The sequence below is a fragment of the Dysidea avara genome, chromosome 4, assembly GCF_963678975.1.
Source record: "Dysidea avara chromosome 4, odDysAvar1.4, whole genome shotgun sequence".
NCBI lineage: Eukaryota > Metazoa > Porifera > Demospongiae > Dictyoceratida > Dysideidae > Dysidea > Dysidea avara.
In genome coordinates, this window is record NC_089275.1 from 33935822 (window position 1) to 33960311 (window position 24490).

Here is a 24490-nt window from a genome sequence, read left to right on the forward strand (position 1 = left end):
TCATTATTCGGCTACAAAGCAAACAAATATTAATCCGAATATTCAGCTAATCATTTGAGCCTTAGACTAAATCCATTAAGTGCCATTTGTTTAAGACTATAAACTCGCAAAATAAAACCCAGCTGTATAAAGTGTCACTATTAGTAGAGTGGCATTGTGCAAAAAATGTGTCATATTTGATACAACCCCGCAACTTTACACACAAACTGCACTCCTTATGACATTATTTTACTACTTGATATAGTGACATCACAGATTTGATCTCTGGTGATCTTTAGAGCCATCTTTGCATTGAAAATTTGTCCTTTTTGTCTTATTTCCTGAGGCATTACTTTACTTGGTTAAAACATGGCTTTAAATTAATGATCTTGATTGAAGTAACAAACCTGGTTTTTATTTGAAGCCAATAGGTGATTTTATTTTAAGTTATGATTGTTTATATTAGCCATGAAATTATATAAGGTTACACACACATTAGCAATTTATATCCCAACCAATCACTAACAACTCATCATACTTTCTCCACTTCCCTGCGTAATCCATGATTTTCATCTTGCAATTGTTCTAGCTTCTTCTTCCAAGGTTTTATTTTGTTTAGTCTTTGCAAAACTATGCCTCTCTGTAAAGGTATGAGTAGACATAATGCACGTGTACTAAGTAATGCTGTCTATACTGAAATTTATGTGTGAAATCTTATCTTCAATTGACAAAACAATTCATTTTCATTTCTGTGGCTTGCAGGTTACACTTACACCAGATTCGGCAATTTTTTTCCTACTGATAATCGTGTGAGAAAACTTTATCACTATACATTCATCTAATAGGTGAAACATGAAGCACTCACCCTGTTCCTTTTTTTACATCGGTATCTCATGATCGATAGTGGGTTTAATAGTGTGGGCTAATAGCCATCAGAAAATTATTCATACATCATTATACCTTACACACCAACTCCAGAAAAATTACAATTGTAGGATCCAGTTGTACTATATTAAGCCTACTAACTGACAGTAAGTTTATTGTCCTATTAGATGTGTAATGGTAGACTGATGAAAGACAGACAAAAGCCATAGGCCAGTCATGGATAGGAAAAGGAGGAGCCAGTTCAGTGGTGCCCATCGTACTGGAGGCAGGACTGAGGAGGATCATAAACTTTCTCAATGTTGGTTATGAAGTATGCCTAAAGTGCTCAGTGTGTGCAAGTAGAGAAGAAAGAAGAGGGGAAAAAGAAGTTGATACTGATACTAGCTTAGTCTAATAAGCTGCACTGACGCAGTGTACAGTAGCTAGCTAGGTATAAATATTCACTTTTAAACAGTTTTTAATGTAGTAAAGAGTCCAAAGAGATTGTATTGCATTTCTTGCTAAATAGTTTGAATCGGGACAGTCAGACCTTGTGCTCTGGAAATCCTGAAAAATAGCTACACCCTGTGAGGTCGATTGGTTCTATACTTGTACAGTAGCCACCATGCACACTATAAAGGGCCAAGCAACGTTTTTTGGATTGTCAGGTTTGTGCAGTGAGCCCTGCAACATTACAATATTTGTGAACCAGTCTGACAAAATTGGTCTTATCACCCAGGACACAAAGCTACATGAATAAACTATCTAATTGCAAAATCAAAATCAGCTAGACTTGAGTGGTCTGGTTTTGTTGGCTGCTTTTCCCAAGCCCAGTGGTGATCTGTACGTGTGGTGTGGGGCCTTAATGGATCTCTGGTCAGCCTGGGGATGCCTGTATGTGGCTGTACAACTCTGTAGTGTTGAATAAGCACCTCTGCTGTGAGTTTCCTTTCATTTTAGCCAATTTTGAGACCTCAATGGTCCAAACTTGGCCTAATTCATCTCTTGGCCTTCCTTTTCAAGTTTTGAACACCATTTTGCCTGCCTTCCAGCCCCCCCACCTCCCACCCATTTTGCAGCTCACCTGATATAGTCAACCTTGTTCTAAAAACTATCTAAAATGGCGGGAAACTTAGTTGTTGGCTACTTGCACAGTGGATGCTGTGGAAGGTAAGGAATTGGAGCAAAACGTGTGAAAATTTGGTACACATAGCTTCAACCATTGGCGAGCTACAACACACTAAATACTTAAAACCGGCATTTCTCGATACTTTTAAATAGGTGATAAGCCCGGTTTTCCCAGACTGGGTCACATTTACAGAATTATTTTTGTGAGCAAGTAGTTAAACTGATTAAACATGTCAAATAGATGATTTGAGTGCCACTGCACTTGTGCTTGTCAGTGTTGCTAACTGTACATCAGCAGTGTCTTGTGATAATTGGTAGCAATATTGCCATGTAGTGTGATAATGGATAATGGCAAGAACCTGGCCACCCACACTCAGATTGCCTTTATTGACAGTTTTTTTTGTTACGGAGGTTTGAGTCAATTATTTAATGTGTCTTTTAACAACTTCTTAAGAAACTCAACATCCATAACTAATTTCTGTATATCATGCCATGAAAATACTAACTTGCATAAACAAATATACTCTAACAAATAACACATTACCATTTCTAATGTAACTGGATCTGTTGTACCGTTTGTAAGTTGCAAAGTAACCTGAGCAATATAAAGTGTTTGAGCAACACAGAAGAATGCTGATTTCACTTACATTATCAGAAACAGAAGATCTATGTCGGCGATGATGAGTAAATGTTCCACTGCTCACTATATGTATGTAAACATGCAACTGATTAGATATGTACACACTTTGTATATATACACACACACTATAACATTAATGCATGTACATAATGGTTGAGTTTATATTATAAACCCTAGAAATATCTGTGACTGGATTAGTAAAAGGTACCTTTTCCACACATTTTACATGCCAGCAAACAAAATCATGTAATTTTGACTCCTTACACTGCTCTTAGTATCAAAATGCAGCCTGATACTGTAGCTACACTTATGGAAAATTTCAAGCAATGTTAAAAATGGTTATGAAGATTCAAAGTTCAAAAAATGGATGTGTGAAAAAAGCACCTTTTTGCAAATCCAGTTTCATATGTAACAGTTATACCATGGCCAAGAGTGATTTGCCTGATATATATGCCCAATCTTGAGGGCTGCAGGCCAGAGTGCACTGCTATATACCTGGCATGAATGATGTATCGCAAGTACTATAGCCCACATTTTAACTAAAAGTAAAATCATACTCAGAGGGCATAGCCAGCTCCAGCTAGGTGGTCACTTACATTTCATTACATTAGATTACAGCAACATGACCGTGTGCTGCAGCTTTTGGATTACCTAATGTCAACAGAAATGGAGACTTTAAGATTACATAACAATAATGTGAAACAGAAAGCAAGCCTGAGAAAGGGAAAAAATTTCTCCTATCCCATATTATATAGGAATATTTAACCAATAATCAAGAACACCGGCAACTGACTGCTCTATTACAATATCTGACTGCTCTATTAGACATTGCCAAAGCATTGGGTCAGGTTGAAACCTGACTAACATGAACAGTGTTGCCGCTTCTGCAGTCATGCAGCCCTATCCACTAAAAGACACTGAATATTTCAATGCTCAAAACTAAACAGATTGCTATTATTCATGAAGTAATATAGTATATGAAGATCAGTTAAATAGTAATGTTTCCCCTGCAAAACAAAAATATTTAGTGAGTTTACGCATTGTTACAAGCATGAATCCACTGACAAACACTGTAAAATAATTTATAAAGACTATTTCAGTTTCTAACTACTATTAATTGAGGATGCATATTGTACACTTAAACTATTATAAACAAGTACACAGAAAATTTTGGAATTTTCAACTAGAGTACGGACCATAGCACATCAATAAAAAGTACTGGAACAAGCTGGAGTAGTGCACGATATTAAATCACAGTAAAACAATAAGAAGTGTTATATCCCTACTGTGCATTTTTATTATGGTATCTTGAGCACAGTAGGGATATAACACTTCTTATTGTTTTACTGTAATTTAATATCGTGCACTACTCCAGCTTGTTCCAGTACTTTTATCTAAGTGTTATGGTCCCTTCTCTAGTTGAAAATTCCAATTTTTTCTGTGTACTTGTTTGTTGACTTTTTTTGTACATATTATTATTATGACTGGTGAACCCACGCATACCACATCTGAAATGCCACCGCGAGCTCCAGCTATATCAATTATCATCTGAAAAGTAAGGTATCCCTTACGCTTTGTTGTTGGCTGTGTTCAACCCGCTACACAGCAGTACAAATCGAGAACTGTTCAAAAAGCACCTCTGCAATCAAAATAGAGACACTATGAAAAATATAGATGATCTCCATTATGAAGGAAAGCCATCACGTGCTATTGCCAAATCAACACTTTTGCTGTCAGCAAAGATGAATGGGACACAAAGGAGGACACTGGTAAGTCCATGAAGAATGCATTGTACATACAGTGGTATGCCAAAAAGCACCTCTAGGGCTGAAGTGATGTCGAACAGTGAAAAAATCAAGCCCATAGCCTTAGCTGTTACTGAGTCACGCTTGCCTAAAGGAATCAGTCAGTCAGGCAGTCAGTAGAAATTCTGTTAAACAAATTATTTTTAAAATTCCATAGCAACATTTTGAAAGCTTTTCGGGTTGATCTGAAAGCTTGTTTGGGCTTAGTTTTACCTAACCAATACTGCCTCATTGTTGCCAGGAAAAATTGAGGCTGATTTTTGGGTGATTTTACTTTGTGGACCACGCCTACTATTTGTGGTCCCTACTATACAGTACTATCTTACTGTATAATACAGAAGGTCTATCTATTTCCCATGACTAAAAACCTGCAGTTTCTCATGGAAATAAAAATCATGAAATTCAACACCTTATTTCAAACAATAATAAGGTTCTTTCTCATGCATACACTGTATATGAATATTAATTTATATAAATAGTTTCTTTGACTGCTCTATAACACCACAATCTTTCAAAGAAACTTTTGAGAGGACTTACAAGTACATATGTATGTCTAAACTTATATTCCCAAAGAGGTGAATATAAATTCTGTGCTGTATTGCTTGTTACTACACATTACTGTTGTGCCACTAGACAAAATGACGTGTTTGATCCTGAGAATTCAAGTGAAATTTCTGAAACCGCACGTCTGTATAGCACTAGACAGTAGGAAGAGCAAGGAAGTGAAATCACTTGTATAGCAACTAAACTATAGGTGCTTACATTCGTAGCCATAACTTTCATTACTATATTATTTAAATGTTCACCTATTCCAGCCCTGTAGTCACTTGTGCACATACATAATAAAGGTGATTTTATTGAAGAAATGATAATGATCTTGAATACAGTGTAAACAAACATACATGACATGCATACCATTGGGGTTTCAGAAAGAGTTTTGAACTTTCTATTAGCAGGCAAATAAAATGGTGTACAGGTTTCATGGGCAGATCTAGGATTTATAAAAGGGGGGGGGGGCTAACCCAAAGTACTAATCTCTTGGATAGAGGTGTGCACTTCCCAGCATGCTTTGCATGCTGGAACTGGGGGGGTCTGGGGGCATGCCCCCCCCCCCCCCCCCCCAGGAAAATTTTGAAAAATAGATGCTTAAATACTGCAATTTGGAGACATTTCCACATAAAATTCATAATATTTCCTGCCTGTAGATATTTTATATAGCTACTGCCTTTAGATTATAGGTATGGCTCTCTGAAGCATTTTGCTAATGGAAAAGTTTGGGTAGGTACAGACAACCAAGTACATGATGCACTCTCTCACAATTGCACAACACTGAATAGGTGCATGTTAGCTAGAATAAAAATGTTGAAAGTGGAAAATTTTGAAATTTGAACAATACAGGATTGAATCTGAGAGCATTTTCAATGGAAATTGTGTACCTGAATTAAGTTTTGCCATACATATTAACTACACAAGCAGATGAATGAAGCCTTTTAAACAGACCAATGCACTTCATTGTATGTATAGGTGCAGGCAGATTTGGAAACATTCCATAACAGAAACATTCCATAGCAGAACCAACTACATGTTTCCAGTGAATGTTCTATTAGAGTAGTTAGATGACTGCTCTATTAGAGTATCTCGATCTTGTACACCTCCAATGCTGATCCGGGTCCTTGTTGCATAAACTTTAGCATAAATCCACTGATAATACCTTGGAAAGATGTTTATAAGGTGGTTTTATGAGTATTTGTATTATTAGTGATCATATAATTATGCTAAGACAAAATTTCATTATAATACTCAGCATATTGATCAAGTAAAGCCTAAATATGAAGGGGGGGCTTCAGCCCCCAAAGCCCCCCCTGGATCCGCCCCTGGGTTTAATCAATGTAAGATTGTTTCTAAATACTTTTTTCAAAATGTATGGTTGTGCAAACCACAATTTTTTTTGCTGTGATAGCCACATATGAATGCTGTAGCCCCAACAATACAATTATATCAGCGTACAGCTATCTGTGTGTGGAAGCATAATCAAACAAATATTATAATACTGTGTATTATATATATATATATATATATATATATATATATATATATCAGGGACGGATCCACGCTTATGGAAAGGGGGTTCAAAATGAAGTAACACTACTTTTCTGGTTTGGTAAGGTGAGACCCAAAAAAAGGTCACAACCTGCTGACAACAGCTGCCCACCCCACCGACTATGCATTTATCACTGATAAAGTATGTAAAAATCCTTACATAGCTCGCTACACACTACTCTAATACTGTAACTGCTTAGATTGACTACTTTATTAGACTATATCAATCTTAGTATACTACAAAATTTGGAGGGAAGTCAAGAGCCCCCCTTGGCCCCCCTGCAACCACCACTGATACATATATATATCATACAGTACGGTAGTACTGTATCTAATCAAAAACAGCCAAGCTGTAAAAAAAGGGTGCAGCCTCCAAAAAAGCCAAGGTGACACAAGATGTGAAATCAAAGGTGGCGGCCAAGAAATGGCTGTGATTGTAAGTTAATGGCAAAAATTTTAATAACGACAATTTAGGTGAATTTGTGTTGCCTTACACTAGCATTCAGCACCAAATTCACCTGAATTGTCATTATTAAATTTTTTGTCATTAACCTACCATCACAGCCATTTCTTGGCTGCCACCTTTGATTTCACATCTTTTTCATCTTGGCTTTTTTGAAGGCCGCACCCTGTTTTTACAGCTTGGCTGTTTTTGATTAGACATCACTTCTTTTTGTAATTTCATACCTAAAGCCAGCCTATGGCCAGCTTTAGGTATTTCTTTTAACTTCTCTTTTTCTTTACCACAGATCTAGAGAGAGAATTATTATGAAGAAGATTTTAATGTTTTGATTAGCTACATGTGCTTTAGAAAATAACTTTTAATTGTGTTGATTGATCATAAAAATAAGTTACACAGGTTAAGCTGTTTGCAGCTGAAGGAATATGTGTGTATAGTTCTACAGGGAGTCTCATAATGTAACTGTACTCTTTGACTGCATGGTGAATGGTTTGTAGTTGAACTCATCACATGGTGGCTTATTTCTAGCTGAAACACTCTACAAAATGTAGCTGAATTCTCTGCTGTTTCCAGCTGATCACTCTATATACAGGAAGACTTGTTTCTAGCTGATCTCTCTACAGGGCAATCTGTTTCTAGCCAATCTCTGCAGGGTGAATTGTTTCTAGGTGATCTTTCTACAGGGTGACTTGTTTCCAGCTGAATTCTCTACAGGGTGACTTGTTTCTAGCTGATCTCTTTACAGGGTGACTTGTTTCTAGCTACACTCTCCACAGTGTGACTTGAAATGTAGTCGAACATACTAATGGGCAACTTGATCCAGCTGATTTCTCTACAGGGTGATTTATTTCTGGCTAGTCTCTCTACAGGGTGATTGTTTCTAGCTGATCTCTCTACAGGGATGCTTGTTTCTACTGAGCTAGCTATCTACAGAATGACTTGAAAAATAACTGAACTATTTGCAAGCAACAGGGTAACTAGCCTAACTGCTCTCTCTACAGGGGGATTTGTTTCTAACTGAATACTGTGCAGGGTGATTCATTTCTAGCTGATCTTTCTACTGATAGATTTTTTCATAGCTGAATTCTCCATGGGGTGACTTGAAAAGTAGTTTGGCTCTTACAAGGGTGACTTTATCACACTGATCTTTCAACAGGGTGCCTTGTTTCCAGCTGATCTCTCAATTGAGTGATTTTTCTAGTGGATCCCTCTACAGTGTGATTTGTTTCTAGCTGATTTGACTTATTTCTAGCTGAACTCCCAGAGAAGAGTATTCAAGGACACTGACTATAAAAATTCATGGACACGGCCTATGAAAATTTGACAATTCATGGTCACTGCAACCATGAAATTTTCTTGTGCCATGAAATAATTTGTCAGTGCTATAAAATTACTATGAAATATCCACTTTTCATGAGTATTTCATGGCATGGATATTACAATGAAATATCAATGAAATGACTTTCATGGCACTTAATGGGGATTAATTTACTGTTCATGGATAATCCATAGGTGTTTCATGGCACTGTTCTCTGGTAGTGCTACATGGTGTGGACTTCATTCTATATGATCTCTCTACATGGTGACTTCTTACTGGCTGAATTCTCTACAGGGTGACTTGTTTCTACCAGATCTCTCTACAGGGTGATTTGTTTTGAGCTGATCTCTCTACAGGATGATTTGAAATGTAGTTTATCCCTTTTCAAGGCTATACTTGTTTCTAGCTATTCTGTACAGGGTGACTTCAAATGTAGTGAACCCTTTGCAGGATAACTCTTTACAGGGTTGCTTATTTTTAGTTGAACCACTCTATGAAATGTAGCTGAATTCTCTCTAGGTGGTTTGTTTTTAGTTGATCTCTCTACAGATGACTTTTTTCCAGCTGAACTGTCTACAGGATAACTTATTTCTAACTGATCGCTCTACAGAATGATTTGTTTCTAGCTGATCTCTACAGGATGAATCGTTTCTAGCTAATTTTTCTACAGGGTGATTTGTTTCTACCAGAACTCTCTACAGGATGAGCTGATCTCCCTACAGGGTGATTTGTTTCTAGCTGATCTGCACAGGGCGAATTGTTTCTAGCTGATTTCTCTAAAGTTTCTAGTTGAACTCTCTACAGGGTAACTTGTTTCTGGCTGATCTCTCTACAGGGCCGCACTCTTTTTTACAGCTTGGCTGTTTTGGATTAGATATATATATATATGTACCACTTTCACACCTCAGATCAAAGGAAAGCCAGTGCATATATATCACATATTGCACTGACTCAAAATGCTAACAAGATATATGGACTGCTACTAGTGTGTATATCTCGTTAAGGCAGTGCGTATATCTCGCTACACACTGCCTTAATGAGATATACGCACTGCCACCACTGTGTATAAGTAATAGTTATACCATGGCTGTGAGAGATTTTGTTGATATATACACCCAAAGCCCGAGGGCCGCAGGCCCTACGGATGCGGGTGTATATGTCAGCAAAATCCCAAGCAGCCGTGGTATAAGTGATATCTATCACTTGGGGCGCACTCACCTAATAGGTGAAAGAACTAACGAGATATCATCCCATTTGTTTTATACAGTAGCATCTGAAGATCGATCATGGTTTTAATAGCGTGGGCTAAAAGCCATCAAAACATTGTCCATATGCTAAAACGTCATTAATATGTTACTATGCTTCAACATGCAATATTAGAAAACTTGTGATTGTGGGATGAAGTTTATATTGTTATCATTTTTGTACTAAGTTAAGCCAACTAACTTTGCTATTGGGACAGTAAGTAAGTTATTATATTAAGTTAAGTACTTAGGACTGTAAGTTACTAACCTATCTCAACGTAGCAGTAGTAGCTTTGCTGTTCTGTGGTCTGTTCAAAGGCTGATGCATGGTGGGTAGAAATACACATCCACAATCACCCAAACAATTATTTTGTGCTTTCATTATCCTTTAGTAACAATCCACTACTCTATCTTAGCAAATGTACTAACTTCTACAAAAACAAGTCCCACAATACAAAGTTCTATGTCACTCAATATAACGAGTCAAAGCGCATCAACTCTTTGAACTGGCTGGGTATCAAAGTCATTGGCAAACCGCTCTCCCATGATATTGCCCTGACAATATGCGAGTTAAACACCGAGCAGCGCCTTTGAATTCCCATGCTAAAGTGGTATATATCTCGTTAACTTGATACATTGCACACCTAATAGGAGTGCACACTATATCCAGAAATCATCAGATTTCTTTGATGTCATACTGTTATCCTCTTCTCTTATATAGGGAATCAAGCAAGCTGTGATTGTGGGATTGAATTCTGCCTAACAACCTGTGATTGTGGGATTCAATTTTAATACACCAACAGTAGTTTGTTTTTTTACTTTTGTAAATGTAATTAACACTAGTCTCTTAAAATTGCTATATTAGCAAAAATAAAATCAAACTGCTGTTTGATGTATTAAAATTGAATCCCACAATCACAGTTTGTTTGGCAAAATTCAATCCCATAATCACAGCTTACTTCGTTCCCTGTATAAGAGAAAGGTATAGCAACTAAAGATTTTGCCATTTAGGTGGGTCTACCTGCTAAAGTAGAACATATTAGTTATACCATGGGCACGAGTACTTTGCCTGATATATATGCACAAGCACAAGGGTTGCACTCTCAGATTCAATATTAGAGAGTATGATTTTCAAAATTTTTATAAGGGTGACATGCCCCTCAGATCCATAGGTTGGTATGCTTTGTATGTACACATGCATTCCTTAGTTACACACATGCATTCCTTAGTTACTCATTCCTTAGTGTAGGCTCTGATATCACCAAATACCTGGATATCCTATGAGTCTGAAATATTATCTTTTCTTCTTTCAGTATGGGTATTCTCATATTCTGACCCTACACTTCCAAAAGTCTGGATTCACCCCTTACAAAAAGATCATCACACACTTTAAGTAATCTAGTGCAGTTTTTAAGATACTGAATTTTCAAGGTGAGGGGTAAAATCACTACTTCTTTCTTCCTTCCAAATAATTATGGGTTGGTGATGTTATGATGTTTACTAAACTGCTTGAAAGCTTAATTGGATCATTTTTCTGTCCAAACATTAAAACAACATTTTGTTTTCACATTTCAGTGTCTATGGTATGTTCGGTAGAATGAAGAACCTACAGTAAACTGTAGCTATAGCTGCTGTAAGTTGTACAGTATTTACAGTTAGGCTTGAGCCAATTATGCTTTGAAAATTGCCTATTAAGCTTGCTCAAAAATTCAGCTTATTGTGCTCAAAATTATGCTCTCAAAATCAAGATAATGCTCCAGAGCTGACTGTTTTATTAGAGTATATCTGCATTTCCTGACTGCTGTAAGCGACTGCTCTATTAGAGTATCTTTATCTTATTTCCATAAAGTGTGTATAATCAGTCAAGAAATAGTAAAAATAATAACAGTGCAAGGTTTTTGATATGAAATGTAGTAATAATTTACAGTGTTCTTGTTGTGCAGTATTTTTGGCACGCACATTGCACGTTTTAATTAAAATTCTTGAAAATCATCCTATTATGCTGGCATAATGCTTGATGCTTTTGCTAGCCTATTGTGCTCAAAATTATGCCAGCATAATTGGCACAAGCCTATTTACAGTAGCCATACATAGGTACAATCCTACACGCAAAAGTTATGCAATATTATTCACCTCCTTGTTTATGCCCATAAGGTTGCTTTTTCAAGTTTTCCAATTCATTTTCTTTTTCTGTGAGACTCTACACAAAAACAAGCCACTTCTTAAAAGCCAGGCACCTAACCAGTACTACTTGTTAGTAAAAACTAATACATGTAGTATACATTTATGCAAAATCAATTATTTATACCTTCTTAAGTGTCTTGATTTCTGCATGAGCTTTCTCCAAATCTGACACCTGTATTTGCTCCTATAGTCATACATGCACAATACTGAACACTGATTATACTGTACGTGCTATAATATACATTGTGTAGAAATGCATGTAAATTATGTGCATAATAAAGTACAGAGGTGTATGTGTAGACAGAAATACGCAGTGTATAAAAGTTCAAGTATGTAAGGAATTTCAAGAGCTATTTAATAGGCATCGCTACAAATAAGTGCTTAAGGATCATTATTTCAATTACATCACATTGCATACGTATGTAGCTAGCTATAACAAAAGTACAAATCCTTTTAATTTTAAGTGATTATTATTGTACCGGTAATCCCTTACATTAATTTTGTGTTAATCTGTTTTGTAATATTTTTCATCACCTTCTTTAACATTGCAACAAAGGAGAAAAGATGAGGTTATAATTTTACAACAAAATGTGCATAAAGCACATGTTAATAATAACTAATGTAACTGTTTGGAATACTTTTTGACCATGTTCTGCCCATTGCACATCTCTATACATGAAGAATGATATGTTAGCTGTCATGGGCACGCTACTAAATACAGTATAGTAGTGTGACGTGAGTAACAGCTGAGGAAGTTTAGTCATTAATGAATTGAACTGTTGGCACTAAAGAGTTTGTCAGAGGTGAATTCAACCAAGTGACAGTGTGAAATAGGTGGGATATAAAGTGAAGTAAAATATACCTGGACAGAAATAAGGCAGACACTCAGTCAAGCAGCTACATTAGACAACGATTACATATTGACTTACCAGAAGGCCTACTTGTGTCTAGATGTGCTAGCTGAACCTTTTTACCAGGTTGAATGGTCAGAAAATAATCTTGTGAATTTACCTCTGCAGCTTCATCCCCTGCATCATCAAGTCTTTCACAATGCTACCATACCCACGTGCACAAGAAAAGAAATGTTATGGCAAACTGCTGGTAACTCAAGAGGTCTGCTCAAGCGACAGCTATACTCTGTTCCCAAGGGATAGTAAATAACAGTATAAACTGGTAAGGGCTGCCAGCCAAATGCAAACAGCACTAATGGGGTTACTAACTGGTCCTTACCCGCTGAGTACTATCACCCATTTATCTTTAGTGGACGCTTGTGCTTACCTGATTCGGATGTAGAAAGTGCCTGCACTGAAAATATTAGCACCTGCTCTTTTAGAGCAGGTGCTTATAATTTCCAATCAATACACACTATGTGGAGAAATAGTGTCTGCCTATGTGAAACTAGTTTGAGGCACCATAGGACCATGAAGCCATAGATGTATTACTTCAAAATGCCACTATCAGAAATTCATGGAGCTATAAATTCATTAAGACATGTTACTGTAGTTTATACATTAAATCTACTCACTGAAGTCCATTTATGAATGTTTCAGGTTTTGGAAATTTTATCAAGTTCATTTTCTGTGTTGTCACAAAATCAGTGTGTTCTTACACTAGGCACTTTAATTGGAGTTGAGTTTGTTGCTTGCTATTTTGCCCATGTTTTTCACAACCACAGCCCACCAAGTCATAACATCATTGCGTATCTGGTGTTTACTGGGAAAACAAATGCTCAACTGTCCTTGTCTCTCTCACTGTACTGTTGGGGTTGTTGTGAACTTTGGAATTTATGACCTTTTTCTATGAGACCTGGACAGTCCTTTTGCAGTTTACTAGTCCTGTCCCAAGAGAATGTCCTTGCACAAGGCTCAAGTTCTTTAGTATCCCGGTAGGAGGCAATTAGGGCTGGGCGGTATTGGAGTTTCGCTTCACGATATATCGTGCAGAAATATATCACGATATTACTATTTATCGCGGTTATTAAAGATGACTGCTATATTAGAGTAGCTGACTGCTTTATTAGGGTATCTCGATCCTAGCTGACTGTTCTATTAGAGTATCTCGATCTTTGTAAAAAAAATTGACTAGCTAGTACTAGGTCCTTGTTTGCAGTAGTATCACGTGATTATTTGAGGTGCATTATAACAACCTTAAGGGCTTAATAAGCTGTCACAAACACTAAAAATCGTAATAATATCGATGTCGTGATATTATCGTTTCATCGAAATCTACGCGATACAGATATCGTTTCATTGCAATACCGCGGTATTACTATAATACCGAGAAACCGCCCAGCCCTAGAGGCAATAGCTATAGATGTGTCTGCCAGTATCTTTATTTTGTTATGCTTTGCTTATGTATGTATGCATGTGTGTGTGTGTGTGTGTGTGTGTGTGTGTGTGTGTGTGTGTGTGTGTGTGTGTGTACATTACCCCACACCCCCCTCATGGCACCTGATGAAATTTTCTGCTCCAATTGCTGTTGGTTAGTGATACCTAACCTTAACCTCAAACACCTATGATAGAAACTGTCCAACTTCCGCAGCTGCCCACAATGAGGTGTCCAGCACTCACTACCATACAACAGTACTAACAGGACACACACTGTATACACACATTCTTAGTATCAACAGTGAGGATGAACCTATTTTGCTTTTTTTCCACCTATTTTTCTTTCCAGCAATTCTTTTATTTCTTACTTATTTTGCTCGAAAATTTTCTATTTTGGTGAGTATTAGTAAAAATTAATTGCAGTATCTCAAGCTAACAAGCATGTGTGACTGCTCTATTAGAGTGTAACAGTATGTATGAATACAGTCTTTGTAATATCTACACTTGCAATGAAGTCTTCTTCTCGTGGGCGCGGACCACTATTGGGATGTAGTAGGAGATGTTATTGCAAGAGGTGATGGACCCACAGCAGTGGAGTCTAAGTTAGGTTATTTGCTCTCTGGACCAGCTCCAATCACAGCTGGACAATTTATTACCACTACCAACAGTGCCATGATGCTCACTCTTTTACCTAATCATTTGAACTTGGAACGTTTTTGGGACTTAGAATCTGTAGGTGTGATCCCTCCTGATGACATTTCAGAAGACAAGGTACTAGACAACTACTCAACCTCTTGTGTCACATGTGATCATGATGGAGCTTATGTTGCTAGATTTCCGTGGAAGCTAGACCACCCTGATCTTCCTACTAATTTCACCGTAGCCAAGCAGAGAACCAATCAACTTGTGAAGCGTTTGTCCCAAACTCCTGAACTACTGAAGGTGTACAGCCGAATCATTGCAGAGCAGGAAGCTAAGGGTTTCATTGAATGTCTAGATGACCAGTCAACACACACCAGTGTTCACTACATTCCTCATCACGTTGTGGAAAAAGATTCTACGACAACACCCATACGTATTGTGTTTGACTGCAGTTGTCGACAATCATCGAAACACCCCAGCCTCAATGATTGTCTGATCATTGGTTCACCATGTGACAATGATTTATGCACCCTTCTTGTCCGCTTCAGGTCTCACACATTTGGTTTATCAACAGACATTGAGAAAGCTTTCTTACATGTACGGCTACACCCGGACAATAGGAACTATACACGCTTCTTTTGGCTTTCTGATCCAACAGATCTTTCCAGTCCACTTTGTGTCTACCGTTTTAAAGTTGTACCATTTGGTGCCACTAGCTCACCAATTATGCTGAATGCCGTGTTGCAATACCATCTCAAGCAATACAATTCACCTGTGTCGAAAGATATGCTCTCTAACCTCTATGTGGACAACATCATATCTGGCTGTGATACAGAACAAGCAGCAGTGGCTTAATTATTACAGACAAGCCAGAACCATCATGGGTGAAGCAAGACTCAACTTGCATAGTTGGTCTTCCAATAGTGCTGAACTTACAGCTGCAGCTACCAAGGACAACACTGCTGAAGGAGCCATATCCGTTAATGTATTGGGACTTCGCTGGAACCCCACATCAGATACAAACAAGCCAAGATAATGATGCAGAAGCTATGGCAGTTAAAGATCACTTGGGATGAGCCATTAGATGATGATCTGCAAGCCCAGTGGAGACACATTGCTACTGATTTAAAGAGTACAGCCAAATTTCCCATAAGTCGATGTTATTTTGATTCACGCATGACACATCCAACTATCCACTGTTTTGCTGATGCTAGCCAACAAGCATATGGAGCTGTAGTGTTTTTTACCGAGAACAACCAAGTGTCATTTGTCATAGCGAAAGCCCACATGGCACCTCTGAAGTCAATAACTATACCACGCCTGGAACTTATGGCAGCAATGGTGGCCACTTGTCTGATACATTTCGTGCTGAAGGCAATTCCCTTTGATGACTCACTGATCTATATATGGTCTGACAGTCAGATCGTGCTACACTAGATTAAGAGCCGTAACCCCCTTCCAGTGTTCGTATGTCATCGCACAACAGAGATGAACTCCTTGCTGCCATCTGCCAACTGGAATTATTGTCCTACTTCTGAGAAACCAGCCGATTTGTTATCAAGGGGTACTAGCACTGAAGCATTGATGTCCTCATCACTGTGGAATTATGGACCTAAGTGGCTCACTACACCAAGCCAGTGGCCATCATTCCAGCCACCACCCTTACCACCACTTGTCTTAGCAGCGGCAGTAGTAACAGAATTTATCCCCACTCAACGACCTCCACCAGACTTAGGTCTGCACTGTGTCATTTCTACTGACAGATACAGCTCACTTAACAAGTTGTTGCGTGTCAGTGCATATGTTATTCGTTTTGTAGGCAATCTGAAGGTGCAGCCACAGCGAAGACAATTTGGTCCTGTCACTGCTGAAGAACTTCATATGGTTAACCTCAAGTGGGTAAAGGATACACAGCAAGCAATATACTGGAAAGAAGTCAACAATCTCCAGCTGATTATGAAGCAACCCAGAACCCCCAGAGTACTACTTGTTAGGCAGCTCCGATTATTCTTAGACACAGACGGCTTGCTACGGTGTGGTGGACACATTCATAATGCTCCAGTGAATGAGACGACCAAGTTTCCATACCTGTTGCCACCAAGACATTCATTATCAAAGTTAGTTATTGTTGATATACATGTGAGACTTTGTCGCTCAGGTACCACTGCAACATTGACAGCTTTACGACAATCCTATTGGATCCCGGCTGCTCGACAGTACATAAAGTCAATTTTACATCACTGTACTGTCTGTCATAAGGTATCTGGGAAGCCTTATTCCACTCCAGACCCCCCTCCCCTACCTAAATTGCTAACACAGGATGTACACCCCTTTACATTCACAGGAGTGGACTTCACAGGGGCCTTGTATGTACAGCAAGGAAGGCAGGAGGTGAAAGTGTACTTGTGTCTCTTTACTTGCGCCACTACTCGCGCGGTTCATCTGGAGCTAGTGCAGGACTTAACAGCTCAAACCTTTCTGTTGGCATTCCGCAAGTTTGTAGCACGGAGATCCCTCCCAAGAATAATGATATCCGATAATGGCTCAACCTATTCATCAGCGGCAGAAGAGTTACACTCCTTAATGCAGTTGCCAGAAGTCAAGGAGGAGCTGGGGAAGAGAGGCGTCTCGTGGAGATTTATACCCAAGAGAGCTCCCTAGTATGGGGGGTTTTGGGAGCGTTTAATTGGGCTCACCAAGACTGCTATCAAGAAAGTGTTTGGAAGATGCCATGTCCCACTATCAACATTAGAAAGCATCATTGTTGAAATAGAGGCGATACTCAATGACCGCCCACTGACGTTTGTTCCTTCAGACCTTGGAGACCCAGAACCCTTGACACCTGCGCATCTCTTACATGGGCGCAGAATTACATGACTCCCACACCAGCAAATTGACATTGATGAGCTTATGGACCTGAATTATGGAGCAGCAGTACAGCTACGCAAGAGAGCTAGAGTACAGGCAGCTGTGCTCAGTGACTTTAGGAAGAGGTGGTGTCATGAGTATCTCACTTCATTACGGGAGTACCACAAGGCATCAGGGGATAACAAACAATGTGTGAAGAAGGGCGATGTCATCATTGTTCACGATGACACCCCACGAGTAACCTGGAAAATGGCTGTAGTTGAAGACTTGATTGTTGGTAGAGATGGACTTGTGCGAGCAGCTACCATACGCACCAGTAATGGAACCACAAGCAGACCCATCACCAAGCTGTATCCCATAGAACTTAATGAAGCAGATGACGCCATAGTTGAACCAAAAAGAACTCTTACAATGTAACCTAGTAGTGATTCAGATCAACCCAGGGGCAAAGATAATCGTCCACAGAGAGCTTCTGCTAGAAAGGCTACTGATAGAGTGAAAGAGTGGGTTCAACTTCTTTCTGCCCCCCTGGAGGATGTCACGATGGATGAACTGTAGAACTTGTGTATAGGTATTTATTATGATGTAATATTATTAGTTAGTATATTGCATGCATGCATGCATGCATGCATGCATACATACATACATTCATACATACATACATACATACATACATACATACATACATACATACATACATACATACATACATACATACATACATACATACATACATACATACATACATACATACATACATACATACATACATACATACATACATACATACATACATACATACATTCATGCATGCATGCATGCATGTTGTTACTTTAGTACCATAACTTCAAACAAAAATGAACCTTTGACTATGTGGATGAAAGAAAGCAATACGGTATATACAGTAGATAATTTTACTGCACGAATATTTAGGTGAAGTATAAATGCAACATCAGCTGCTTGCACTGGTTTCTCAAGTCACAAGTTGACTTGGTCAATTGGAAGGTCAGGCTATACTTGTGGTTAAGTAGATTATTTCCACAAAAGCTCTACTTGTGAGTCATCTGTGACGGATGAGCAATTCTGTGATAGAGGCTCTCTTGTGTGGTTAATGCTGGCTATTGTATGTCTTTATTGCTTGCAACCGGCCCTGTATGCCTGCTTATTTTTACCTAGTTGGATGACATTTACTTCATTGGAAACCATGATGGAAAAGAACTACATACCACCAGATACAGTGTATTTTACAATAAATATGGTGTCAAATCAACTTTGTAGAAATGTGACACACACTAGTGATATGACTACTATCCACTATTCACATGTCATAGTGTGGTAGGTCATATGCCCCTCACACGACATCCTTCAATTAGTACACAAAGGTTCAGTAGCCCACTATAACTCAACATAAATTACATAAAATATATGTGTGAATATGTGTGCATGGTAGCAGCAGGAGTATATAGCTATACAGTTGATCATCACTCTGGCCCTATCTGCGGTAAGCCTGTTGTACAGATGGCTAGATCATTTTGGAAATCCAACGCTTCTCTTCAATCACTACTGGATTGTACATTCAATTACTGTACCAAACCAACTTGCAATCTTCATCTCAAGAGCATAAATCTCTTGACAATCATTCTCTCAAGTATCAAGTGCGAGTATCCGAGATGCAAGTAGTGAGTGACAAGCAAGTGCAATTTCACATTTGAGTGATACTGTGGTGAAAGCAACACCAAGCTTGAAACAAGGGGAATGTTTTGCTAATATGGTTACATGTTCCCTGCTGGACATGTCAGCAAATTAAAACTCCAGCTTCATGCCTGCATAACTGTGGTCATTAAGGGCATGGTCGTGCCATGCTAGCCATAACACTAAACAAAATGGTTTCTTTACCTGCCAATAATCAGTATCAGGACAATAACTAGTATCCCAGGACGAGGGCAGTCGAGCAGGCCAGAGTGGGGGACCAACTATGGCAATGAAAGTATCACAGTGCATGGAGTTCGAAGCATACAGCAGTCATGGATGTAATTCTGGGGGACTGCAGGAATATACAAATTTTAGGAGCCCTGAAATAGCATTTTAGACTTTTTTGTGCGATATTATGGGTCTACTAAGTATGTTGGTACTTCAAGTTCTAGGAGATGGAAAATTCTGACTGTCTCAGCAAATTGTTTGCACAAATTCTGATTTTTTTTTTAAATTTCTCAGCATTACCTAGTGACAAGGAAGAGATTATCAAGTTTCAGCCAATTCTGGTGAGTAGTTTTGAATTATAGTGCTAGACAGTAGGAAAAGCAAGGAAATTGATTGTACAGTGATTATACAGTGGATCCTGGCTTTTCTTGATTATTCCAACACCCAAATTATCCAAACACAAAAGCAGCAAGTATTTTCATTAGTGGGTGTTCCATTATAGTAAATTTATGTTAATTGATTGTGCTCTGTATATTACTTAATGAGCTTCAGTTATTCAAGCAAACTCACTTATACATTTGAACAGTTTTGGCTCACTATAGAAACAAAGGTGTTCAGATAACTGAGGATAACTGAGGATCCACTGTACTGAAAATAAACCGCAGGCGCTTACATTTGCAGCCATAACTTCTGTTGACATTAGTCTACAGCACTGGGATTAGGCTTTAAATGATCACCAGTGATTGGCAAGTCATGCATTTAGTTCTGTAGTCACCTGCGTATGCATTAATGGAGGTAGTTTAATTGAAAAAATGATGACGATCTTGTTTACATCTACTGCATCATAAACAAATGCATGTGACACCAATGCTACAGAAATGAAACAAAGATTTTCAAACTTTCCATGAGCAGGCAAATTATAGGTTTAGTTGATTTAAATAATGGCTTGATAAAACTTGCATATTTTTTGGAGTATGCATAATTTTATAAAATTTCAATACACATGCTTGTGCAAACAATGCAGGTTTTTGCTGAGATGGACAGAAATATTATGATAGTTCTATTAGAGTAGCTGACTGCACTATTAGTATTTGATAGCTCTGATCTATTAGAATACAATCGGGCAATTGGAAACAGTGGAAATTGAAAACTGAAAACGGAAAACTGAAACTGAAGTTAGTCAAAACTTTATAAATGCCTCTGGCTTTATAATAAGTAGGGCTGATGGATTTTAGTATTCCAGTACTCTCTAGCATTTGCATGAATATTTGCTACTTTATCCATAGATGTTTTGTAACATATACCATATGTAGTAAACCTTTCAAGTAACAGTGATGCTAAATAAACTACATTAAAGTACCCAGTAAATGTTCCCGACTGCACAAATCAAACTTCACAGTGTCACTATCTGATAACAAATGCATCATGTATAAATATTGGATCACATGATCCTAACGAGTACCAATTTTAATATCCGAGTAATAAAGTCCTTAATGAGTACCCGAGTATTTGTAGTATTTGTTTCAGCCCTAATAATAATGAGATATTAATCATAGTGTACTATATAATGTCAACTACACTCAAAATTAGCTGATTTGTAGGTACTTCATGACCTTGTTAAAACTTCAATAATTAGTACGCATTATTCATGACCTAAGAATAAGTCCCTCAATAAGTCCTTTGATTTAATGAAAAATGTGTAGTGCATTGCAGAAGAATCTATGAAATCAAAATGTGAATGTCTAATTTTACAAGATCAATGTATATAGAGTGTTTGCATTGATCCACTATACTGAAGATCACAAAACAAGTAATAGCATTACTGTATTACAAAAGAGCTGTGATAAGATTGAGGAGACCCAGGGATGCACCCAGAGTGGCCACCACTCAAATAAAATTGCCACCATTACCACTCACCAACCACTACAGCAAGTTGAGATTCCCACACATTTTATCTGGACATCTGTTTCTTGCAGCTGCCACTATTCTAAATAGCACATTCCTCAATAGCCTGCACAGCTATGTACAAAATAGTGTCATTAGAATTGACACATAACTTCAGCTAGATGACACACTCACTTTGAAGCGAAAAGGATGATCACATTACAGCCAGAAGTATCAATCTCAATCTTGGTATGAATTTCTGCAAAAAATCCAAAACAAACAAACTATAGACAACATGCATGGTAAAACACACTATAATGACATGATGATGACACCTACCCTTCAGCCTTTGTGAAAAGCACAGATTCAGTTGACAGGATCAATCTTCTCAAGCACAAGCCCAATGGGTGGTAAGGCTCCTTTGAGGCAGCCACAAACTTGTCCCTCAGCTTCATCTGGATCACATGCTTGGTAGAATCTCAGTAAGGTTGGGTATAGGTAAGAACCCAAACTGTTTCTCTACTTCAGTCGGGCACATCTGTATGTGAAGATTAGAAAATATCCATATATGAAGACATGCACACATGCTATGTACAGTTATGTATGTTTCTAATATTAGTGAGGATGCACCCCACTATTGGTAGTGGACCAAATCATGGCTGTCTCTTCTTATCTTGTGGACATGTCATTTGACATTAATTTTGTGTTTGATAATGTCCTGTCTCCTTCAAAATCAACTATAGTGGTGGCAGGTATATCCCATGTAAATGGTATAACATAATAGGAAGGGCAGTGTTCTACATCCAGTGGCATACACCTCCATATACATACATTGTTGTCTTGGCCAAGGCAGTGCCAATCAGCCTCAGAGATGTATGATTAGTAATGCAGCCATGCAATCAATATAATCCCATTATATAATAGAAGCATAACATACAGCATGCATTGACTAAAGCCAATGCCATCCTAGCAGTGCACATAGTTAGCAATAAGGTGATATTGAAGCAGGCAAGCAAGATACATGCATAGCTATATGTATAGCATCATGATGATGGCATCATCAGCCACTTTAATCTTTATGCTGTAAAAAATCCTCAAGACTTGGGGAGGCCACAATTGCAGTGTGTATGTATATGTATACTTCAATCATGGCTGACCAAAAGAGTTGAAATTATTTACTGGGGTAAACCTCCAGTAAATATGTCCACTTGTACCTACCTGTTTTATTAGAATTAGCTGAATGTTCTATTAGAGTACTTTGATCTGTTATTGATCACCCCTCCAGCTATCTTAAGAACTAAAATCTACCCCTGACATATATTAAGGTTGGGATTGTGTTTATAGCTATAATTCCCATACAATCACTGAACACAGAGATGAAATAATGGTGAAAACTTACAATAATAATGAAATTTAGGTGGGATTTGAAACATAAGATTGACATGTGATAGATCATATAATTATTTAAAGTATGCATGTCCTGTTTCAGGATGGATCCTTAGTTTCTTGATGTTCCAAGCAGCTGTGTAAAATCAGAAGGGGTTTCCTGAAACCCCTCTGGGTGTGCTATGTGCTGACAACATTAATGTAACAATGGTGGAATGCTGATCACATCTACTTTTATTATGATTTTTTGAAATGCTACTACAATCGTTAACCATATATATAGCAATAATATGCGTGACCTCCTAAATTCCCATTAATAATATTTTCAGTTGTCAGAATGGTTCGCAATTGCTTGATGAGCAATATTACAGTGGCATTGCTTTGAACTTGGTTGCTATATGACATAGATGCTTTTGTGAATTGTCTGAGAGAGCTTTTGGCACTTGTTACAGGCACTCAATGCATGCTTCCACAGATGACTAAATGGAGTGTCAGTTGAAAATTTTTATCACTAAACCTTATAAAATCTTGTTAGAAGTTTTCAGATTTAGACCAGTTCCATTTAACCTTTGGTGTACTTGTGTCTTACTGAACTATTCCATGGTCACTGATTCCTGCATGCCTGGTTGACAATGGAAATGTTTAGTTAAGGATGGTCTGTTAGTAATAAGATATTTCTGTAGTGTATTGTATATAGACAACATAGGTGGATCTAGGAAATGCTGTTAGGGGGCTGAATTCGAAGGAGGCGATAGTTTTAGCTAGGATAAAATGGTGTTTATTCCACTAAGAGGATAAGAATGGAACTATAGTACACAATTATGCAAGTTATGACCACTTTGTTTGGTATAGCTAGCTGAATTAATGAATGAAAAGTACGTATATACACTTTCTAAGACTCTAGTTGGATATCTTCTGAGAAAACTTTCAAAATTAGACCTCCTATAGGTTTGAAGTTGGGCGCATATTTGATAATTATTTAGCTAAGTGTATATACTTTGGAAAAATTAGTTAGTCTACATGTATATATCTGAGATAAAACCTGAGTCAAAATAAGTTATAATTTGTAAAAATCAATGACATTAAATAATTAGAATTGTGACTGTTTTCTAGTAGTGACTGCTCTATCAAAGCACAAAATTCATAATTTTCCTCACCTTCTTATAACTGTTGTCTACCAAATTCTGATGATATGCAGAGACACTGCAATATGAACTTCAAATGCTGCAGTGTATACACACTGTTATTGTGACTCATGAGTGAACTTATATTATTTTATATTGCATAAAGTGCATATCATCTATAGCTATTTGTAGTGTGTCAACATGCATGCAATTGAACATAGGCATGCGGAAATAAAATAAACAATATTATTTTTTTCATTATTAATCATGTAATGTGTAATCAGAACCATGAGTGGCATGTAGCATGTATGGCTATGAATATTTCAACCATTGTTACAGTATACTATAGAGGAGGATGCCCAAAGTCAATGGATAATTCTATTCCATGGACTATATCATTTGACAATGCATGTAATAGTTATACGACTGGCACGAGTGCTTTGCCTGATATATACGCACACGCCCAAAGGCCACAGGCCCGAGGGCAAGTGCGTATATACAGGCAAAGTACAAGTGCCTGTGGTATAACTAATATGTTCTACTTTAGCATGCAGACTTGCGGCCCTCAGGTGTGTGCATATATGTCAGGCAAAACACTCGTGCCCGTGATATAACTA

The 24490-nt window shown here is 37.9% G+C and overlaps 3 protein-coding genes across 4 annotated transcripts in view; 2 read left to right on the forward strand and 1 right to left on the reverse strand.

Annotated features, from left to right (window-relative positions):
• Positions 1–12749, reverse strand: part of LOC136253296 (uncharacterized) — a 28228-nt gene extending 15479 nt beyond the window's left edge. Inside the window, exons 1-6 of one of the 2 annotated variants that reach the window (XM_066045941.1) lie at positions 12652–12749; positions 11847–11906; positions 11672–11738; positions 2619–2674; positions 2516–2566; positions 518–619 (exon numbers count right to left, since the gene is read on the reverse strand). In XM_066045941.1, the coding sequence (XP_065902013.1) occupies positions 518–619; positions 2516–2518 (105 nt within the window). In that variant the 5' untranslated portion in view covers positions 2519–2566; positions 2619–2674; positions 11672–11738; positions 11847–11906; positions 12652–12749. Of the gene's footprint in view, positions 1–517; positions 620–2515; positions 2567–2618; positions 2675–11671; positions 11739–11846; positions 11914–12651 lie in introns of those variants that run through there. The other variant, XM_066045940.1, reaches the window with a different exon arrangement.
• Positions 12750–14724: 1975 nt separating this feature from the next.
• On the forward strand, positions 14725–15546 carry LOC136253779 (uncharacterized). The gene has a single exon (XM_066046437.1). The coding sequence runs from the start codon at positions 14725–14727 to the stop codon at positions 15544–15546; it is 822 nt and encodes a 273-aa protein (XP_065902509.1).
• A 183-nt stretch (positions 15547–15729) lies between these two features.
• Positions 15730–17352, forward strand: LOC136253780 (uncharacterized). The gene is made up of 2 exons (XM_066046438.1): positions 15730–16065; positions 16129–17352. Exons 1-2 carry the CDS (start codon positions 15730–15732, stop codon positions 17350–17352), a joined length of 1560 nt encoding a protein of 519 aa, XP_065902510.1.
• Positions 17353–24490: the final 7138 nt, after the last annotated feature.